The 16,289-nt window shown below is 41.9% G+C and overlaps 1 protein-coding gene across 3 annotated transcripts in view; it reads right to left on the reverse strand.

Annotated features, from left to right (window-relative positions):
- LOC105909685 (serine/threonine-protein kinase MARK1-like) overlaps nucleotides 1–14,210 on the reverse strand; it is a 49,134-nt gene extending 34,924 nt beyond the window's left edge. For all 3 annotated transcript variants that reach the window (XM_031579586.2, XM_012838330.3, XM_031579585.2), the window contains exons 1-3: nucleotides 13,679–14,210; nucleotides 8,226–8,420; nucleotides 4,286–4,339 (exon numbers count right to left, since the gene is read on the reverse strand). In XM_031579586.2, the coding sequence (XP_031435446.1) occupies nucleotides 4,286–4,339; nucleotides 8,226–8,420; nucleotides 13,679–13,729 (300 nt within the window). In that variant the 5' untranslated portion in view covers nucleotides 13,730–14,210. The remainder of the gene's footprint in view (nucleotides 1–4,285; nucleotides 4,340–8,225; nucleotides 8,421–13,678) is intronic.
- Between the last annotated feature and the right edge of the window lie 2,079 nt (nucleotides 14,211–16,289).

Consider the following 16,289-nt stretch of genomic DNA (forward strand, 5'->3'; position numbering starts at 1 on the left):
GAAATATTTCCATACAGTAGATTTCCCTTCGTTTAGTATCGTTTTAAACTCTCCAGATGACAGTTTCTCTTTAACTTCCTCCGTGATGCTATTTTGCCACCTGTAATTGCGTTGTCACAGCTAGGACCTAAGCAAATTCCCGCCACGGGAAGAAGGCTGTTATCCTAAATGTGATTTATTTTATTCTCAAAAACAAACTTCTGCATAATGTGAAGCAGACATGTTGACTTACTTACTTACTTTCTAAATATTTGTCCGAACCCGGCCCGTCGGGTCCCGACGGGTTCCGACGGGCTCGGGTCGGGTATCCATCCACTACACCACACTACCACACTTCCTCGTTGGAACATGTGACATACAACATGAGCTGTACGTCGCGTTGGAAGTCAAAGAACAGAAAAAAAGGCACTTTAAATCAGATCAGAGCCGTCAAGATATGAACCGATTTCCAGAATTGGATTTCAATAGCTTGTCAAACCACATGTGAATGTGACTTGAAAGAGATCTGTAAATAAATCATGTGATTTTTGGTTATTCAGCTTTGCTAAATATGATTGCATTGACAGTCTTGGCATAGCCTTAATGATAATTGAGGCTTAAAGTCTTAATAGTCTTAAAAGCCTGCCATAAAAAAAACCTCTGTTCTAATGCTTCAGTCATTCTGTGTCTCCCAGGTGCTCTGCACCAGCCTGCAGCCGTGGCCAACGAGGCCAGATGGAAGGCCCATGGTTTCATGTGTCTGTAAACAGAGACCAAGGCGACATTTTCTAAAAGGAAGAAAGCAAGAGTTTAAAGGCCCTCGTGTAGTTCTGAGACAAACAGGAACAAGCACACAACCAAACATGTCATAAATTGAGGTCGCTGTAAGTTACCCCTCTCTGTCTAGCCCCCTCTCCTTTCTCCAGTGCTGCTTGTTTATTCTGAGGGGTAGAATATTAAGCACTGTTGGACACCTCCATTTACTCTCTGAACTCTCTGTCTTGGGCTCATGCTCAGCACTTGAGACCGTTTTTGTGTGTTCTACAGTCTAATTAACTTGTGTTACAGAATTAACAGTATTACCCTAATGAATTAGGAACATTTCTTGTGTCAAAATCTGTCCAGGTTTATCAGTATTCAATCAATGGCCACAATATTCCTGAAACATGATGTGAGGGGCAGAGCGGTCACCCCACGTTTTTGGGATGTTGGCGACTGGACTTGGTGGTGAAGTGGGGGAAAACACAGTGCAGGAGATGGTAGCTTTCTTATAAAAATATATTTATTTATTTACATGGGGACTCTGGTTTCGACCCAAAACATGTGTCCACAAAACAAACAAACATAAATCAAAATTCAAACAGTGCTCAACGTAGTCCAGCAACTAAGCACATTGGGCACCTGCTTGGCACATTCTAGGCCCAATACCGGCACATTCTAGTTACAAGCTAGGCCCCAAACTAGGCACAGATACTAGGCCCCAAACTAGGCACAAAAACAAGGCACAGAAACTAGGCACAAAAACTAGGCACAAAACTAGGCACACAAACTGTATCCACACATCTAGATACACACTTCCTCACAGCAGGCAAATGCTTTTGACGGCCTCTCATGCCTGTCTCTCCCCTCTTCCTCCTCATGGAGTGAGGCACCCTTTAAATACGGCAGCCACTTGGGCTGAATTAGGTCCCCTGGGTCCAACCACTGTCGTGGGGGAGCCCGGACCCAACCTTTGTGGTGGGGGAGTCCACCCCACCTTAGGGCCAAACTTCTTTCCAGTGAGCCACGGTGAGAAGGGGGATAATTCACCTTCTCACACATGAAAACAACATTTCTCATAATTCTCAAACCTCATGAGTCTGTAATGTTTTAGTTTCAACGCTTAATTTGGATTGAAGTGTATGCTCACATATTCCAATCCTGAGGGTTTATAGCATGTGCTTGTAAGAACAGAAATGGCAAAGATATGAGGACAGACAAAGATAGGTATACAGTGCTCAATTACACAATGTCTTAGAACCGACCAACTTAGAAGGGGAAACAGACAGACTATTAGGAGGAATTGGACAATACCTATTCAGGCTTATTTATTTAGTCTCAATGGGGGTTCATCATGTCAACTAAGACACAGAGCCCCAGCGTGAGTCTCTCATTGGCCCCTAGAAGTCCACAGTATTGAGGCAGACACAGGGCCCCAGCGGTGGCATTCATCAACGAGTCTGAAGAACCGGCAACACACAAAGAACTTGTAGTGTCACACACACAGCAGCATCGGCTTCATTCCTGAAGCCTGTGAATGAGCACCTATGTCATCAAGCATCAGGAGCAGTTTTCAGACTGCTGTCCCTCTAGGTACCAGGGCAAAGAATCAAATCGCAGACCCATCATTTGCCAAGCAGGATTATGGAATCCTCGCTGAACGAAACTATTTTAAGTCAAGCCATGGAATAAGTTTAACCGATGGAGATTCTCCTGTGGTCAAGCACACTGCAACCCGGGCTGTAACTAATGGACAGGACCTGATCAGGAATGCTGAAGACAAATTCTACAAGTTCTGTTGTGACAACTTGCAAAGTGTATCTGTTTCGCAACAAGCTAAGTATTTGAACTCAAGTTGCACCTTCTTCTTTGTAAAGAGATCACAAAGAATTGTCCAGATTGTGCAGTCGAAACCATGAAGGGCACAATCTCAATCCACCGTGTCAAGCCAACTTGAGAACCATACAGACTGAAAACAAGAGCCTCTGAAGCTCAACAGTGGAAATCCTTTTGAAAATCAAGCATATGTTGAGAATTTTAAGAATGTCACTCTTTAGTTAGCACAGGAGAAGAGCATCAGGCCATCCCTATACAGACAATCATCTAATGCGACACATCCCTGTGTGAACATGCCAGAGAGTATTGTTCAAGCTGCAGGAACCTCATGAACTCTACTTGCAGATGGAACCAGCTAACAATTTGACACTGTATAAGTTCAAAAAAATAAATTATATGTTGCAGTTTGTGTCTGAAAGACAATACACTAATTGCGTTCTAAACCAGGGCTGGGCAACATTTCTTTCTAGAGGTTCATACTTACTTTATAAAGTAAGCCCAGGACCACACATTGGACGAATAAAATAAAACATTAAATGCACAGTGCTGGTATGTTAATTGACATGACTTTGATATCCATGACAGATTGTTTTATTACTCAGAGGCCTGACATTTTTTACAGCTTTATTTTAATCTGGTGTACTCAGAAGTTACAATAAAAAGAGCAGTATCTTTGCAGTATCTTTGCTTTTGTCCAGCATGATCAAAAAGAATGCTACAATAAAGTCTTTTAAAAACTAACCAAAATGGCATGCTGTATTTTAATAATAATAATAATAATACATCACATTTATATAGCGCTTTAGTTTGTGATTTTGTGTGACAGCATGTAGCTAACTTTGTGCCAATTCTTGAACTGTAGACTGCTTTCTAAAAATATTGCCTGGCAATAAAGTTGGAAGACAATTTCAAGGCTTTTTCTTCTCTGGCTCACAAAGACAAATTTGTGGCATATTTAGCATGCTTGTTAGAATGTCTATTAATGGTGTATTCTTTGAAGACAGCAATACTTTCTTGGCATATTAAACACAATATTTCTGAACCCACATTCGGTATGACGCCCGTGATTAGAATTGGGTCTAAAATCCTGGAAATTAGGGGAATGCTTATACAAATGGATGTGCTTGTAGTAAAACATCCAGGAAATTCTGAGTTGCTCAACTAAGAGGCTCTAGATGAAACCATACATAATAGCCCAGCTGCAAAATATGTGGACACTCCTTTGAGAGAAACAGAATTCTAATTAATTAAGTAATTATTCACACATTTCTTCTTTCAGACAATACAAGACTAAGGCTCTAATCTACTACAAATCCAATTAAAGAGTGCTAATTTGCCCTCTACAAGTAAAAAACATTTACACATCACCCACCTAGCCCATGAAGTCATGAGACTCTGAGACAAATCTGACCATGATTGGATATGTAAGTAGGCTTAAATTGTATCCTTGGTTCATTGAGTGAGGCTATCTCTTCACCAAGATACATATAATGGTTCCAGCCCTTTTATCATTTTGTATGCCATGTTTTAAAAATATAATTTGGTCACCATGTCATTTTCATTAACTGTTGTCTGTAAGTTTTTTCCTTTCACATTGCAAGTGCCTTGCTCTTTAACAATTAGAAGGTTTGTCTCCCTGATCAGGTTTCAGATGTTTCTACTGAGAAATCTTTAACTTACAAAGCAGGCTTAGGAGAATAGCAGTCTTTACCTTTTGTAGACTGGTAGGATTCAGCTGTGTCTTGTCTATTATCTTCACTGCAACCTGTAAGAAAATTAAGTGTGGAGAATCAGTTTATTAATTAGCATTGGAGACAGTTGTTGTAACAGATAACTTGCTACATGGACAGGCTCTCCTGGTAGTCCCTGTTATGACACAGACATCTGGTGTGTGGCTGAGGGAGAACGGGTAGGCCTCTTAAGGAACCAGGGGAGCGTCATCACTGACACTGCTTCTGTTTATTTCGTCTAGTTAGCCTCCGCCTCTTCAGACGTCCCTGCATTTTTCAGGGACCTGTTCCTGTTAAACATGCCAACATCCTGGTACTCAGAATACGGCGGTGCATTTGCTCTGACAGGTTCCCTGTTGTAATTACAGAGGCCATGACCCTTCTGACACAGTTCTGCTGTGCCTTCAGAGTCTTCAGTGCTCTCTGCTGGAGCAGCCCAACTGAGGTGCCTGACTGCCTCGAAATATCACTGCCTGCTGTTTGTGTAACCAGGCAGAGAAGAGAGGAAGAAGTGGAGGGAGCAATGAGAAGCGGAGTGACAAGTCATGATGTGCGCAGGTGGCTGCTATTCTCAGCATGCTTTAGGTGGGCAGATACATCACACTTCTTCTCTTCACAGCCACTCAACATGGCCGATGGAGGAGGGGAAAGGTCTGGCATAATCTCGTTTTCTCTACAGTTTGCCTGTTTGTGTGTCAGCCAGGACAAGGCTTACATATCTGTAATGAATAAAATTTCATCAACACAAATCTATCAAACTGGAAACACTAAGCCCATTACATAACTGCGATTGGGTGCATTCAGATAAAAGGTGCTGTTTTCACCATTGTTCCTTTGACAGGAGGTGAACATGCACAGCCAGACCTGTGAATTATTCAGTAAGTAAGTCAGTAACACATGGCATTCATTCTAATATAGCATCCAGGACAGAGGGTCTCCAGAGGGAGAGGGTCAGGGTGCCTCTCTCAGTGATAAGGCAGCTTCTAAAGGTAGTGTGAGTGGGAAACACAAGAGAGCGCCAGCACCCAACACAGCCCGCTTATCTATACCAGTGGTTCTCAAAGTGGGGGGCGCGAACACTCTCCAGGGGGGGCGCGATGTCACAGACGGAGAAAAAAAAAACGACCGCCGACCTGTCACTGGTTAGTGAAAGCTCCCTCAGTGGCGAAATGCAAGGGTCTGGACTGACCCAAACAAATCAAATACTGTTTTGCTCCTGATCCACCAATCAAAACGGAGTCATCATTAGAACGCGAGTTGCACCTAAGCTTACGAGTATATAAAAAAAACGCAGGCATGGTAAGCGCTCACCCTGAGACGACACTGCAGAGTTTGTTCAATTTCTCTTGTTTCCTCTATCATTCAGATATTCATTGCTTTATAAACAGTCTTTTTAAAGACTCACTTCTTCCTTAGTAATACCTTACTGCACGTGCAGTAGGTTTATTCGTAGCCTATTCTAAGGAGTAATTTGCTCCACAGTTTAAAAAAAAAAAGCTCGTAGCCCGAGAGCTAGCCTAGCTAGCTACCTTCTTCCAACTGCAGCTAGCCCTTTTCTCCTTAACACCTACCTTTACGTCATTTTTTGTTCATCCACCGTGTTGCAACAAATAAAACACCAGCACTTGAATACTATTTTGTGCTGTCCCTGTCTACATTGTGTACAGTTCGTTTTGTTAGGAATCATTGCCTAGCACAGCCTTATCCATTATTCGTGTGCAAGTCGTTCACAACCACACAAGAACACGACGTTGAAATTAGAACTTTATTAACAAGTTTCTGATTCGTAAAAGTCAGAAAGAGAAGCCTGTGGACTTCTTTAAACATGAACATGATGGCCTCCAGCAACAACGAACCACCATCTCCAAGCAGTGTCTAGAGGCATCTTATGTAGTTGCTCATAGAATTGCTAAGCTTGGCAAACCCCATACAATTGCCGAAACACTGATTTTGCCGGCCGCGCAAGACAAGACGTGTAAAATAATGATAGGAGCTATACTCAGCGAAATACTTATGTCAAATGACACTGTATCACGCCGAATATCAGAAATCAGTCCTATTTCAAAGAGGACTACCGTTCATTCGCCTGAGTTCGGGATCCATTTCTCTGCTCAGCAGACGAGCTGTCAATAGACATGAAAGAGCAATAATAATAATAAATAGTTATAATAATTGTCTGTATGGGCCTAACAATAACAATGGCCTAACCTTGACATGTCAGGCCTATCAATAACAATATGCTATCTATCTATCTATCTATCTATCTAACTATATATGGCGGTGTAGTTGAGGGCGGTGGCCGCGCGCGTCCGGCGTCGGACGGGGGTTGGGGGGGGGGGGGGGGGGGGCGGGTTTGAGTGATGGGGGGGCCCCAAACACCCCTAACCAGCTTTGGGGGGGCCCAGCTTGCAAAAGTTTGAGAACCCCTGATCTATACCAATCCTGATCAGGTCTACACCCAACACTCAGCCCACTTATTAGGGCCAATCCTGATCAGTTCTACACCCAACACAGCCCACTTATCCATACCAATCCTGATCAGTTCTACCACCAACACTCAGCCCGCTTATCTATACCAATCCTGATCAGTTCTACACACTCAGCCCGCTTATCCATACCAATCCTGATCAGTTCTACACCCCTTCTCCCTTCTAGCACAGTGCAGAGGGAGACCCCACTGAATCCCACTGAAATGCTTTCCCGATAAGCATCTTTAATCATACTAGGCAAAGGAAACCTACTGATCCTTAATCATACTACGCAAAGGAAACATACTGATCGTGCAAATGCACATCATTCAGCATGCCCACCATGTTATGGCTCTGCAGCTAATTTATCGGCTTTTTTTTAATTAAAAAAAAACAAGTAGTTTGTCGCAACAATATATCGTCTTACGGACATTAAAAAATGTGTCCTTCTTGGCATATCAAAGTCCAAACGTGCCGCCGCATTCTGGATCATCTGCAGCGGCCTCACATGCACTACACTAGAGATGCTACTTTTTCCACCAAGAGTGTATTTGGTCACAACCGCTCCTTAAGTGAGGTGGGGGTTGAAGAGTCCCGATCTCACATTTGATATCGTATCGGTATGGTATCGGCAGGTATCCGTTTCAGGTATCTCAATCAAATCGCAAATGAAAAAAAGTGGATTGTGCATCTCTATGGCATACAACAGTGCTTATGGGAGAGCAGTGAGACAATGTGTTGCATTAGACCGTTTCATGACTACAAGAATACTTAAGCTGCTACTACTACTACAGACTAATTGTGTTTGAAGACACCAGATTGTGTTAAAGGATATCAAACAGAGTGACAACTAGCAGTGAAGAGTCCAGAATATCCAGTCAGAAATTAATAGATTGTTCGACTAGATCTAACTGTTGTATAATTGTATTTAACTTGTTTATAGTTTCCTCTAAACATAAGCGTGTTTCATTTTAAATGTGTTTAACCTTACTTCTCAGTTAGTAGAAAAGAAATTCCAAGAGACGAAATTCTTGGGGAAAGTTAGAAAGTAAATATGCCCTATATAATGAATACATTTTTTTAATCATGAATTAGTTTTTATCTTTAAACTTTCATTTAGTGTTTCAAGGGGCCTGTAAAATGGGATCTTCATGGAATTTGCAGTCTAAGCATGACGCACACACAAAAACAAACACACAGCCAGCTGAAAGCATACTACCATTACTACTTAGTGGGTTCATTGGGCATCCTGAAAATGTACAGGACTGAGGAGGCAACCCCAATTCCAGCATCTTTGCTCCTTGAACCCCTCATTATACATCACTAAGCAACATAGATAATACCACACCCCGAGACACATTCCTCCATGTTAATATAGTTGCTTTACATATAAACATGAAACAAACATATGATATATCTCCCAAAGGAAAAATTCAAGGGTGAAACGCCCCACCTCTCTTCCTGTTAGAACATGACGTGCCAGCTTGACTTTGGCGAAGTTGCCCTTGCCAATGGTCTTGAGGAGGCGGTAGTTTCCAATATGTGGGTGCTCATCGGATGTGGAGTTGCGACACCGAGGAAGACTCTGACGGCTGCTGGTCTTTGTGGGCGGTGTTGGGGCATCTCGGGAGCCATCCACTGACATGTGCTAGAAGAGAGAGGGCAAGGGAAGATGAGACATGTGGTCCACTCTGTGGTCCAAGCCCAGCCTATGTACACATGCACAAGAGAGACTCAAGAGAAATCTCATCAACCTTACTTGATTACACACATTTGTAAGGGTCTGTTTATGAAAGACTTGTGTGAGATACCGTGTCAGAATACCTATGACACTCATGCTACGTGCCATGTCTGAAATAAAGGAACTGAAAGGTGAACTGCAGCCATTTGTATGCATCTCCACGAACAGCTGCCAAAAACAGGATCAGCATATTCCTCCACTATAGTAACGTTACGGGACAGAAACACTGATCAAGGAAAAGACTGGGTGCCTGTGGCTTTGTGCACACTGCAGGGATCTGATGAGTACGAAAGCCAAACTGATCGTTTCTGCTCACCTGGAGTGTCAGACCAAAACTCCTTAATGCTGCTTTAAGCTAATAAACACTGTTTGCAGTCTGGGAATAGTGCGGCAAATATAAATATATGCTATGTACTTTATAATGAACTGGACAAAATTCTCCTACTTGTAAATCTAACTATAGACAATATAAGAGAGAAAAATACTATACTTATATACTATGCACTAGGTATTTCGATGGTTGTGTGAGCAAAATGTACAGACTTAATGAGCCAAAAGAACACTGAGTTAACTGCTAGATCTCTTGGACTTGGACAACTGAAAGATGTGGCAGGATGAAAGTCTGATGCGAAGAAGTTATAGGTAGGAAGGGATAAGTCTTATGACTGTAATGATATCTGTGATGATATGGAATAATGTCACCCCTCTAAAAATGTTAAGAGTCAGGTGAGCAAAGACTTACTGGTAAAGGTTTGCTTCTTGTTTGTGGTAAGTGAAGATGTATGTATGACTGTGGCATGCCTGACTTTTGCTGTTATTGTATGTCAATCTTAGCCTGACGATGTCATACTCATAATTCTAGTCAGAATATGAGTCTGATACCGCTCCGTTGGGCTGTAATTATGAGGCGTGTTTCAACCGAACCAGGAAAAAAAATGCCTCTTCGCTCAATTGGATACATCTAGAACCAATCAGAGCAACGTAGTATGACCATAACGTAGACCATGGGGCCAGCTGATACATTAAACTTTTACCGGATCCCGTAGGAAGGACGGCAAAAACATCTTTTCGATCGACAAATGCCTTGATCGCGTTTATCTGTTCCTCTTTCAAAATGAATATGCTGTCAATGTCTTCTAAAACAGACTCGAATTTCCACATTTCAGCTCTCCAACGGCAGCCATGTTTGTTGAAAACGAATTCACCCCAAAAGCTCTTTGGTGACGTGGTTGATTACGTTAGGGTTGATCATCTGTCCATCATCGTATAAAGCCCGCCCTGACAATTTGATTGGTCTATCTATCTCCTCACAGATTTTTGTGAGGAGATAGTTTCTCCCCAACGGAGCGACACCAGACCGAACTTCCCGACCTAAATTTTTGTGGCCGTGGCTAAGTTCGTCTGGCATCCAGGCTATGTCAATCTGCCAGATATGTTGGAAACACATATTGAGCTACATGTCTGTTATAGCACAATGCAACTCACTGTGATTCCCTAACTGCAGCTACTCTCTCTGGCTCTGGCCCCATGCACCACACCCTGTCAACAAAACCCGGCTTGGGTTACCCTCCTCTCCTCACTCCTGTTCCACAGTAACACTAAGCCCAACAGCTCATCAGTTCAGTTCGGATAACCTTGCAAAATCATCATGCAATACCCTGTTAGACTATACTTCAAGACAATTGGGGGGAAATGTACATGTTTCGTCTGCATGAGAAATAAAAAGAATGGTCATTATAGACTGTGGTGAAGCATCTAGATTTGAGAGTGGGTAGATTTGAGAGTGGGATCCAGACAACCAGGGTGTTCTAGATGTCTGGGGGGGGGGGGGTCTGAAACATGAAGCAATTCATATTTCCTTGGGAGGATTAATCATCTTTCACCATCAAGAGAGAACAAGATGGTGAGAGAACATGAGAGCGAAATGATGGGGGTCTGATAAGGATCACTGAAAACTGAAATCATGGGGGTCTGATTATGATCACCGAAAACTTCAGTATCAGGGTCTAAAGAAGTGGAGGGCGAAAGGAGAGAAAAACCTCATGTATGAACCTGGACAGTCCCTCCAACCACATCACTTGGTCAGACTTGGTCCACTATTGGAGGATTGAGGGGAGATCAAACTGCAGCAACACTGTTCATGCTCCTTTCAGGATCCTCACTTTGTTTGTTGTCAGTAAATTGAGTTTCTTTGTAAAATAGTCTCTGCTATGCCAGTCACATTAATGTGTACATATTATTGAGAAAGTTATATTGATCATGTCAGTTTTTCCCCCCAAACCAATTAGCAATTGCAAATTACACTACATCCGGAATGAGTGTAATGGATTAGATAATTGAGAGTTTATTTATAAAGTTCATATCATCTCAGTCCTTTAAGTTAGTCAAAAATTTAGTTTCAAGCAGTTCAGCCATGCTCGCTTTGTAAACAAATGTGTGTGTACATAGAGAAAAATATTGTACAACTAAGGGTGCCTAAAATAGGTAAATCAATCTCGTGATTAATCACAATTTTTTTGTCTTTTGTCAAATCTCCATCTCCAATGAATGTTTGCATGTTGGGTTACTAAATATAAACAATACCTGTTCAGTGTCTCTGTCACATCAGCGCAAAATCTACATCATTTTAATATTTTTATGGTTGTCAGCACTAGTTGAAATTACAAAGAAACTGCCATCAGTCCCAGAATCACAATTGAATTGAGTCGTGCCAGCAAGGTACTTGGCTTCCTGATGTTCAACGTCATGGTTGCACAGCAGGAATCACTGCATCAGTGTATTTGCATGGCATCTTTGAAGCCCACTTTTTTTGTTCTTCCATTAGAACGGCTGAAAAAAAGTTTAACTACTTAAATACTTTGTCTGAAATATAAAAAAATACTAATTTTTAAGGTCTTTTGAGGAGCCTCTATTTCTTTTCCCAAAATATTCACAAGTGGCTCAGTTAGAAGAAGCAGCAGTACTGTTTATCCAAGTCACTCTACTGCACGACCTGGAATCCACACCCTGTAAAGCCCGAATGAAAAGGAGCCGGGCCTGGCTGAGAGATCATATGTCAGTGGCCTGCCTAAAGGCCCATGCCAGATTCATGCACAGACACAGGGCAAGCTCCCTCTCACCACTTCTACCTGGAGTTCCTCATGACGAATGGAAACAACACAGCCTCAGGCTGGAAACCTCTGTGTTTCACTCTCCTTGTAAGCACTAAATGGCTGGGTATATCTGGTAACGCCTCAAAATTGCCTTTAGAAAAATACATACAGTATGTGTTTTTATCTGTCATCTGCAATGCATAATTAGTTAGAAGGTAAATCCCTTTATTTCCCCCTCATACACACACAAAATCACTCAGTAAAAGCATTTAGTTTCTCAGACCTTAGTTATGTAATCTCTTATCACGCACTGGCCCATAAAGACTCAAATAAACTAAAATTCCCTGCTGTCAATCTAATTTCCACTCTGAAATAGGGGCTTACTGAGTCAGCATTGCCCCACTATCTCAGAGTGTTCACTAGCTCCAAACACACACATCAGAGACAGATCTGATTATCATGAGGACTGAACCAAACATAAACCAATGATGTGGACCAATACACCCTGTTTGAAGTATGTAGATTTAAACAATCACACGCCTAGTCAAGACTGAATATCACTAACCAGGCTTCTAAAATCAAGGCCATTTTCACATACTGCAGCCTGAATGAACACTGAAATTTACAATTACCAATACACAAAACAAGAAAACTAGTCTGCATACACACAACCACACAGTGACACATTCAGTTGATAGCATTACTTCCTCATTTTCAATGGACAGTTAAGCATGATGAGATATACAATGTCATGACAGCATTGCACACTGAGAACATACTGATGGTTCATCCCAGAAAGGATGTCTGTAAAACCCAATATGGAGACCAGATTATTTATCCTCTCTGTCTGTGACCACCACACTAAACTAAAACTTTGACGTGACAAACTGTGGTTTACTTTTGTCAGCCTATGAAGTGCAATTTCATGGTGCCACTGCAACCTTTGTAACGCAAAACACTTCTCACCGAAATAAATATGATACTTCTGGAGGAAAAGCCTGGAGGTCAAACAAAACAATAGCCGTTCATCATACCTTTAATTACAATATGTGAAAACTTAAAAATATATTGATGAATAGATTAATAAGAGGTAGCTTTATACTAGGGTACTACACAATGACGCAAATCACAGACAGACACCACACGCGACCAGAACCATTATGATAGAGCCCAGGTAAGAGTTTAGAGTTCGGACTGTACTGCCACCTATCTGACCTAACGTCACGTGGGTGCATACATTTATTTCAAATCCATTTATGTATGTATTTATTTATGTTTTATAAATATGTATACATATATTGTATATGTTACACATGTTTATGTTTTATTATAATCATATGGTCCACAACCTTTCAGTAATTGGCCTACTACTTTTTTATATTTCTTACCCCCAAATTCCCGCAGTATATCACACATAGGCTAATTTACATGCTAATCCTGTATTTCCACTGTAGGGAGTTTCCATAACGACAATCGTTAACTATACGCTACATTATTTTAAACTAACAAGCTCCAACAGTAGGCTAATAGTTGGGTTACAGCCTACTTCAGCTGCTGTCATGGTCTAGCGGGGTCAATTAATCAGCCGTCACATAGGCTACTGTTTCTGGGTAAATATCTGACCCCCGCATGTAATAGTCTGAATCATGCAGTAAGTAAGCGACAATATCTGTCGGTAAATCTGTCGATAGGACGACAATGTGACGGACAGTTATGATAATGTCAACGAGTAACCTGGTAGGCTACGTTCTCTGCTGATACAGAGTCGGCTACAGAACAGTTTGAGGTGGCAGGCTAACTGTCCGCCGATAATCTGTCTTTCACTATCAGTACTAATGCGCTTTCGTGTCGCTTGACAGTCAGAGAACGGGAGACATTTGGTCCATGACTTTCATCTTGTCCTGACGGATTCGTGCTACTTATAAGGCCTTGGCTATAGGCTAATTTGCCGGGTACCAAGCTAATTCTACTACGGATCGCATTGTAATGTCTACACAAACAGCAGACTCATCACTCGTAATCTTAAAGGTAGCCTACTTCTCACAGCCATACCATTTTAATCTAATTACTTACATTCTCCGCATCACGCTCATTCACGGTTGGTAAAGGAGTTTTGGTCGACATTTTTTTTGGTCTTCGGCCGCCTATCAATGCAACTCGCCGTGCAGTGGAGTGTCATAAGAGGTGTTCCCCACTACACTACATCTCCGGTATCATTTTTGGAGCACACAGTCCGATCGTCAGCCTCTTTTCCGCAGCATGTTTCAGGTCCACACGCGAAGCCAGATGGGAAGAGCAGGGTAGTCTATGGGCCTTTCCCAAAAACTAACCTTGGGAGCCCAGACCAACGGGGAGACGGATACTAAGGAAAATCTTGGCTGTCAACACCAGCACTGCTGCTGATGAAATCTCCTGTGTGTATCAAAGAGGGAGAAAGGGAGGGGGTGGTTGAGTGGGGTGAGGGGCAGAGAGAATTCTCATCTACGAGCAGTCTGAGAAGTGAGCACATTCGCGCTAATCTTGTTTTATTCCGATGCATTTCGGCTAGTTTACGTGGCAACACATGTAGTCACCATAGGCCTACTTATTTATAGTGACTTCTGATTTATTTTGGGTTTGTGTAATTGAGTAAAGTAATACAAAAAAGAATGGTATAGGGACTTTCCTAAGAATAAAATAAATAATCTTTGTCTTCTCGTTTGAAATCTTCTTATTTCCACTTCAAAGGAGAGCCTGGTATTTTTTTTTTACTTGTGTCCTATTTTCCCATCTTTTTGGGTCCAAGTTTTTACTAGGGACAAACACGATAGAAATCAGTCTAGTATTGATTTAGGATGCTATAACAGCAATCACAAAATGCTTATATGTAATTCTATGGGGCAAGCATCAGCATCAAAGTGGCCTAGGGTAAATTAAACCGCTTGTTTTCGTCACTGACAGGCCTGACAGGCTCATAATGTTATTATAAGAGTCTGAGAAAATGGAAAGGATCCCTACAGAGATGTGTCTATATCTTTATATATCTATATTGCCAGTATGTTTCATCTTGTTGTCATGATTAAGTAGTTACATATAATCCATGCTTTAAAATAGATAACTTAAACTTACTTAGTTATTAGCTACTGTAGGAATATTTTTTGTATGAATAAGAAGGGATGTACAGGATACCCATTGATTTAGTTTAAGGTTTAGATTTGGGTTAGATTTAGACGGAGTTTAGAAGTTGACCGTTGGAATTTGAAATAAGGGTGTGACCCCAGTTGACCCAAGGGAGAATAATGGGTGTGTTATTAGATAAGGGATCGCCTTCTGATTTGTTTGGGGTCAGATGGGAGGTCAAATTCAATTGGCTGTAGGGGTCAACCAAACAGGGCATAGGTGGGAGGTGTTAGATAACCTTTGAAATATTGTGGCGCGAGTTTATCCTGTAGATTGTTTCGGAACTCATCTCTTCGTTGTGGTTTAAATTCTACAATAAATCTGTTGAGAACTTCATATCCTGGTTTGAATCGCTGATTGAGGATGCATTAGAATGCAATAGAGACGACACTACCTAGTGAGAGCTATTTAACTAACATTAGCTAGTTAATAGTTGGTAGGCCTCCTTCCCGTTAACTGGTGACGTCCGAAGTACTGTATGTGCTGAGTAGTTAGCTTCAGTAAGCGTCCATGGAGCAACAATCTCAGTTTAACCTCTTAACAGCATAGATCACAGGATCCACTCAAATTCAGATGATTAACATATCCTCAGAGGCAGTGGCGTTTCTACATTAGGGGCAGGTGGGGCACTGCCCACCAGATCCAGATGACGCTGTTGTGCAGAAAGCTCAATACATTCGTACTTCGCGGCAAAATATATATACATATATTTTTATGCAAAGTAGTGTGAATAAACTTGACTCACAAGCATTATAGTCTTGTTTTGGAGTAATTTGATTCGTGTGTTTTTCTGTCTGTGTGCTTGCTCTGTGAAATGCTGCTCTCCGCTGTCCCTCCCTTTCCGGTGGGGCAACGACCCACGCTGCCTCACCGTTACCATGGAAACACCAATGAGCGTGAACCACACAGGCCAAAGTTAACATTGAGCGGTGGGGCACTTTCAGATGTGCCCCACGAAATCTGCCTGGCAACTAGACTGGAATAATGCGAAAACCGCGAGACCTGTACCCCGTGACCAAAAAAAACAAACCATACAGTCAGATCAATGCCAGTAACGGAACTGCTAGTTAGCTATCGCTAGAGTTCGACTATTTTGGAAGTGTTTTTTAATTCATACAATGAATAACGTAGATTATTTGTTGAGGTTGCAATTTAGTACATTGCCGCTGGAAGACAAATTAGAAATCAAACGTTTGGGACCACACAGACCAGACGACTTGATCCTGCTGCAGCCTGGTCAGAAAGCAACTCGAACTTTCAAGACGGATGGTATGACAGAAAGACATGGCTAACAGCTAGCACATCAAAACGAGCACTGTTCTGTTTCCCATGCCTTCTTTTTGGAATTGGTACTAATGCAGACTCAGTTCGGACAATGGATGGATTCAAAGACCTGAAGCATCTGGCAGAAAGAACAGTGAAACACGAAAGCTGTAAACCCCATAATCAATTGCGCCCTGCAATTGGGAATATTGGGGCAGGTCAACATCATGGCACAGCTAGATAGTGCATATCAGCGGAACAT

The sequence above is a fragment of the Clupea harengus genome, chromosome 13, assembly GCF_900700415.2.
Source record: "Clupea harengus chromosome 13, Ch_v2.0.2, whole genome shotgun sequence".
In the NCBI taxonomy this organism is placed as follows: Eukaryota; Metazoa; Chordata; class Actinopteri; order Clupeiformes; family Clupeidae; genus Clupea; species Clupea harengus.